The sequence below is a fragment of the Dendropsophus ebraccatus genome, chromosome 13, assembly GCF_027789765.1.
Source record: "Dendropsophus ebraccatus isolate aDenEbr1 chromosome 13, aDenEbr1.pat, whole genome shotgun sequence".
NCBI classification, from domain to species: Eukaryota; Metazoa; Chordata; class Amphibia; order Anura; family Hylidae; genus Dendropsophus; species Dendropsophus ebraccatus.
The window spans coordinates 55072178-55079413 of record NC_091466.1 but is presented as its reverse complement, the minus strand read 5'-3'; the positions used below and the strand labels follow the sequence as shown (position 1 = coordinate 55079413).

General features: G+C 49.1%; 1 protein-coding gene across 1 annotated transcript; it reads right to left on the bottom strand.

Annotated features, from left to right (window-relative positions):
* Positions 1-620: 620 nt before the first annotated feature.
* LOC138770565 (olfactory receptor 5V1-like) lies at positions 621-1562 on the bottom strand. The gene has a single exon (XM_069949670.1). It carries the CDS (start codon positions 1560-1562, stop codon positions 621-623), a length of 942 nt encoding a protein of 313 aa, XP_069805771.1.
* Positions 1563-7236: the final 5674 nt, after the last annotated feature.

Genomic DNA, 7236 nt, shown 5'->3' with positions numbered 1-7236 from the left:
TAGAGATAAGAATGACAGCCTGCTCAGGCAAACACTAGCTGCAGTGCTATTCTGTCCCAGTCAGCCAGTGAGTAGCTGAAAGGGACAGCCCGCTCAGCCAATCACTTGCCATGGCCCTGTCCAGTGATTGACTTAACAGGATTTTAGTATCTCTAGGCATTAGAGGAGGATAAGACTGGGGGATCTAGGACTGGTATAGATAATAATTTTTTAAACCGCAATAAAACAACTAAACACCTGCAATTGTTTAGCTGTTTTAGTGTGGTTCTTTTAAAATTCGGTTTGGTCTAATGTCATAACAGGAACACTTTTGGAATCAAGGGGTGGGGAGGAGACGTACTAATATATTTTTCAGAAGACTATCTTTACTGTACCTTTACTGATCTCTTACACGGATTAACAAATGTTGAGGATAATTGTTAGGAACTGCAAAAAATTTCCATGGAAGCAGTTTCATGAAGGATGATGGAGATGAAGAATGTATATTCTGTAGCTGATATCATACGCTAACAAATTCCAAACTCTGCATGCGTGACTATCAGAGAATAGGACTATGTCTGTCATTAGAATAAAACCATGAGCAACAATACCATAGTTACTTCTGATGTCCTTACATAGTTTTAGTAATAGTTCTTCCTCTTAAATTGACTGATAACTGTATTTTTTATATCCTTGTTCCTGATACTATATATAAAAGGATTCAACGTTGGAATGACTGTTGTATAAAGAAGGGGCACCACCCTGTCCGCTTTACTAGTGTAATATTTTGAGTGCGGCCGTAAATACATGAACATTACAGTCCCAAAGAAGAGAAAGACAACCGTGAAGTGGGAGGCACATGTGGAGAAGGCTTTCTGCCTCCCTTCTGATGAAATAATCTTCAGAATCCTGACGATAATATGGATATATGAGATCAGAATCACATAGAAGGAACACATGGCAAGAAGTGATCCCGTAATATATATTGATAACTCATTAAGAAAGGTATCTCCACAAGACATCCGTATGAAAGCAGGGACCTCGCAAAAGTAGTTGTTGAGGTTACGATAGTTGCAAAATGGTAGCTGGAACGTAAAGACTGCCTGCACAAAGGAGTTAATGAACGCAACAATCCATGACCCTGCAGCTAAGTAAAAGCAAAATGTCATTTTCATGATGGTGTTATAATGCAATGGTCTACAAATAGCTGCAAATCTATCATAGGCCATGACGCCGAGTATTAAACTTTCTGTTGTACCCAAAGCTAAAGAGATGAACATCTGCGTGGCACAAGCCAATAAAGAAATACTTCTGTCTGCAAGCAAGGTGTTCATTAGGAGGACAGGAACGATGGATGAGGAGAAGAAGATGTCAATGATGGAAAGGTTGGTCAAAAAGAAGAACATCGGGCTGTGTAGAGTTGGACTGATACAAACAATGGTGATCAACAGAACGTTCCCTGATATAGTTATTACATACATTACTAAAAATATGGTAAAAAAGATAACTTGCAGATGAGGGTCATTGGACAAACCAAGTAAGATGAACCTATATGAAGTCGTTTGGTTTAGTTGTTGTTCCATAATATTCAATTGGTTCCTTATCAATAAAATAAAATATAAATATATATATATTTTGCAAACTGTTAACAAAAATGTTATGCTGATCATGTGACCAGCTACCTTTAACCTGTTGTGCCTATAAATTAATTAGACCCAATACAGTAGGTATCTACCTTTCATTGAAAACCACACCTGACCTAGAGACAAGAGTGGTTCTGAAAGAAAGTTGCCATGTTTTTCTATGGCTGGATAATCTCTTTAAAGTCTTAAAGTGTCACTGTCGTGAATTTTTTTTTTTTTGCAGAAATCAATAGTCCAGGCGATTTTAAGAAACTTTGTAATTGGGTTTATTATCCGAAAAATGCATTTTTATCATGAAAAAGCAGTTTGAAGCTCTCCCCCCTGTCTTCATTGTTCTCCTATGGAGAGAGCTAAAGAAAAGACCAAAACAGGACAACAAAGAGTTAATCTACAAATCCCTCACGGGATATCTCCTGTGACAGTCACCAGTGACCTGTCTGAGCTCGGATTACAGCTGTCACCCAGCTCCGTGCCTGTAATCCTCTGTTATCTGCTTTCTGCTGCCGGCTAACTCCCTCCTTCCTCCTCCCCCCTCCCCTCTCCCTAGAGCAGACAGAGTACGACTCCTGCAACAAGTCACAATTTTTAGATTTTTCAGAGTGGATGAAAAAGAGGAAGGAGGGGGGGACCTGGGAAAAGGCTTTTTACATGCAGATAATGGCAGATTTAGCTAATAAACCCAATTACAAAGTTTCTTAAAATCGCCTGGACTATTGATTTCTGCAAAAAATAAAAAAATACGACAGTGACTCTTTAAGGACCCATGGCGTACCTGTACTTCCTGTGTCACGTAGGGGGCATCATTACTGTTCCCCGTGACAGCGATTGTTGTGATTGGCCGGTGAATTCTCACTGGCCAATCACAGCAATATTCTGGTATAGCACGTTGGTGTACCGGAATTGAGCCATGATTAATGCTGTTCGAGAGAGCACCAATCACCGCAGTGCCCGAGTGTCAAATGCCCGTGGCACCCTGCCCCCGATCATCCATGATTGGCCGGTAACTGCCTGCAAATCACAGGTGAATCATCTTCTCTGTGCGCCGAGAATCGGCGAGCAGAGAAGGAGCGTGCCCCCCTTCTTCCCCCATGTCCCTCTTCTTCCTGCCACCTTCTTCCCTGATGATTCCCCTCCCACCCCCTTCCTGTCACTCGGCTGCAGCCTCCTCCTCCCCCTTCTGTTTGGCCATTGCCTTCTCCTCCACCTTGCTGTCACGTGGCCATGGCCTCCCCATTCTGTTCAGCAGCCGCTACAGCCTTCTTCCCCCGTTTGTCCCCAGTTCTGCATCCATCTCCTTCTCCCTCTCCTTGCTGCCACCATCCCTGCTGCCACCCTCTCCTTGCCACTCTCTCCTTGCCACTCTCTCCTTGCTGCCACCCGCTCCCCTCTCCTGCCGCCACCCTCTCCCCTCTCCTGCCATCCTTTACTCTCTCTTGCCACCCTATCCTCTCTCCTGCTATCCTCTCTTGCCACCCTTTGTGCTGCCATCCTCCCAACCTTACACCCTCTCCCCTGCCACCCTCTCTTCTCTTACCCTCTCCTTCCACCCTCTCTTCTCTTACCCTCTCCTTCCACCCTCTACTCTCTCTTGCCACCCTTTGTCATGCCATTCTCCATCCTGCCACCCTCTTACGCCACCCTCTTCTCTCTCCTCATACTCTCTCCTCATACTCTCTCCTGCCATCCTCTCCCCTGGATCGGTGGTGATATAGTGTCCCCTGCCTCTGCCCTCTTTTTTTTCCCCCCAGTGTAATTTATTTTTTTTAATTATTTTTTTCGGCCCTCTAAGTAAAAAAAAGTCAAAAACACACACAACACTTACATGTGTAAAAGCATAACACATTTACACACCCCTGTAAGAGTGCCTTCACACACACACCAGATCCGCAGCAGATTTCACGCTGCAGATTTGCAGCAAAATCCGCTGCAAGTGCATCCCTAAGAGAAAACATACTCGCAGCGGGATGTATGTAAGTTAACCCCCCACTGCCAGAGAATGCATCACCTGCTCCCCGCTCCGGCTTGCTTTGGGGGTTCTCGGCAGGATGTTCCACTCAGCCAACCAGTGGCTGCGGCAGTGCAGCACACTGATTGGCTGCGCAGGACGAGCAGAAACCGGGAGCCCCAAAGCAAGCCGGAGCAGAGACAAGGCGATGTATGCTCCGGCCGCCGGGGGGTTAACTAGGGCTTCGAGGTGTCTTTATATACAAAATTTACCCAAAATGCAACACTCTTAAAGCAATATACACATGGGTTTTTATTTAAACGTCTTAAAAACTTTTACTTTTATTACACAGCATAAAATCCTAATACATATTGTCAAAATAAATATAATAGAAATACACAAAATAAACAGGAATACAAAACACACTATAGCTACATGCAGGGGCGTAGCTAATGTCTCCTGGGCCCTGGTGCGAGAGGCCAACTTGGGCCCCCCCCCCTCCTTTCACGACCCCCCCGTCCCCCCCCCCCCTCCTTTCACGACCAAGTGATGCTATTGTTGTGTGTGTGTATATATATATATATATATATATATATATATATATATATATATATATACACAGTGGTGCCTTGGATTATGAGCATAATTCGTTCCAGGACCGTGCTTGTAATCCAAATCCACTCTTAAACCAAAGCAAATTTTCCTATAAGAAATCATGTAAATGCAGACAATTGGTTCCACACCCCAAATATATTTATTATTCTGTACTGTACAGTAATGGAGAGGATTGGAAACACAAGGGCTGACAGAGACTGCAGGGAGCAGGAAGGAATGAGCAGGGCAGATGTGGGCACATACATGCAGCACTCTCTGTCCGGGGAGAGAGGGGTTACAGCTATGGAGAGATTACCCCCCCACACACAGTCCTGTCCCCTGATGTAAGCCCCAGCCTGAAGGGGATCTGCTATGATTTGGAAGGTGTTTAGAGTACAGTGCTGTAGACCCCGCTATGCAGGCCATGCCCCTTCTCCACTCGCGCTCCCACCCAATACAGGAAGTTCTTAAACCAAAGCAATGCTCTTAAACCAAGTCACAATTTTGAAAAACTGTGAGCTCTTAAACCAAAACGCTCTTAAACGAAGTTACTCTTAAACCAAGGTACCACTGTATGTATATATATATATATATATATATATATATATATATATATATATATGTATATATATACACACACACACACACACCAAGACAGATATTACCTATTACCGCCATACTGTTACCGACCAAATCCTGTATACTGAGACCAATATTACCAGTAATACCAGTATATAGGGAGGAAACATTACCGCCACACCACAACCACTACCATCACCACCATATTGTTACTGACCAAATCCAGTACACTAAATCACCTCATCCAGTCATATAGAGGTGGCCCCAGCTCTACACAGGCTCTATACACCATATACATTACTGTGCAGTTATATCAGGTGACTCACAGGAGACGTCTTTTCTGATCGGAGTTCTTTCCTTTTCATTATCTTCTCCATCTGCCCTGGGCCGTTATGAGAACTTCTCCGAGCCACGAATCCACAGAATCTGCCAGACAGACATATTAGGCTCCACACTCTGACACCATCTCCATCTCTCTACACACTGCACATCTGTACTGTCCCCTTTACACCCTCATTTAGTGGGTAGCCCTGACTCTATGTGACCTCCTAATAATATATGCCCCCCTCTGTGTATTCCCTCTCCCCCTATGTTGCCCCCCCAAATAGATGGCCCCCTCTACCCCCTCCCTTATAGATGGCCCCCTCTACCCCCTCCCTTATAGATGGCCCCCTCTACCCCCTCCCTTATAGATGGCCCCCTCTCTCCTCACCCTCCCTTATGGATGGTCCCCTCTCCCCCCACCCTCCCTTATGAATGGCCCCCTCTCCCCCCACCCTCCCTTATAGATGGTCCCCTTCCCCCCCTCCCTTATAGATGGTCCCCTTCCCCCCCCTCCCTTATAGATGGTCCCCTTCCCCCCCCCTCCCTTATAGATGGTCCCCTTTCCCCTCCTCCCTTGTAGATGGTCCCCTTTCCCCCCCTCCCTTATAGATGGTCCCCTTTCCCCCCCTTTATAGATGGTCCCCTTCCTCCCTCCCTTTATAGATGGTCCCCTTCCTCCCTCCCTTATAGATGGTCCCCTTCCTCCCTCCCTTATAGATGGTCCCCTTTCCCCCCCCCACCCTCATAGATGCCCCCCTCCTTTCCCCCCACCCTCATAGATGGCCCCTCTTCCCCCCCCCTCATAAATGCCCCCCTCTTCCCCCCCCCCTCATAAATGCCCCCCTCTTCCCCCCCACCCTCATAAATGCCCCCCTCTTCCCCCCCACCCTCATAAATGCCCCCCTCCTTTCCCCCCACCCTCATAGATCGCCCCCTCCTTTCCCCCCACCCTCATAGATGGCCCCCTCCTTTCCCCCCACCCTCATAGATGGCCCCCTCCTTTCCCCCCACCCTCATAGATGGCCCCCTCCTTTCCCCCCACCCTCATAGATGGCCCCCTCTTTCCCCCCACCCTCATAGATGGCCCCCTCTTTCCCCCCACCCTCATAGATGGCCCCCTCTTTCCCCCCACCCTCATAGATGGCCCCCTCCTTCCCCCCACCCTCATAGATGGCCCCCTCCTTCCCCCCACCCTCATAGATGGCCCCCTCCTTTCCCCCCACCCTCATAGATGGCCCCCTCCTTTCCCCCCACCCTCATAGATGGCCCCCTCCTTTCCCCCCACCCTCATAGATGGCCCCCTCCTTTCCCCCCACCCTCATAGATGGCCCCCTCCTTTCCCCCCACCCTCATAGATGGCCCCCTCCTTTCCCCCCACCCTCATAGATGGCCCCCTCCTTTCCCCCCACCCTCATAGATGGCCCCCTCCTTTCCCCCCACCCTCATAGATGGCCCCCTCTTTCCCCCCACCCTCATAGATGGCCCCCTCTTTCCCCCACCCTCATAGATGGCCCCCTCCTTTCCCCCCACCCTCATAGATGGCCCCCTCCTTTCCCCCCACCCTCATAGATGGCCCCCTCCTTTCCCCCCACCCTCATAGATGGCCCCCTCTTTCCCCCCACCCTCATAGATGGCCCCCTCCTTTCCCCCCACCCTCATAGATGGCCCCCTCCTTTCCCCCCACCCTCATAGATGGCCCCCTCCTTTCCCCCCACCCTCATAGATGGCCCCCTCCTTTCCCCCCACCCTCATAGATGGCCCCCTCCTTTCCCCCCACCCTCATAGATGGCCCCCTCCTTTCCCCCCACCCTCATAGATGGCCCCCTCTTTCCCCCCACCCGTACAGGCTGATAAAAAAACAAAACTTAACTCACCTGACATCGCGCTCCCACGTTGATCCTCACTCCTTCGCCTTCGGTCTGTCCCCGGCTGCTGCGCGGCTGCCGGGGGTGTCGCGTCTTATCCCCGGCAGCGCGCGCATCCCAGAACTCCCTGCGCGCCGGAAACCGGAAGTCAGGGCCCAAGGCGCGCAGGGAGCTCTGGGATGCGACACCCCCGGCAGCCGCGCAGAAGCCGTGGGAAAGACGGAGCCAGACTCTTGTGACCGCAAGCAAAACAATGCTTGCGGTCACAAGAGTGCTTGATCGGGGGGCCCCGCGGGCCCCCCTTGTG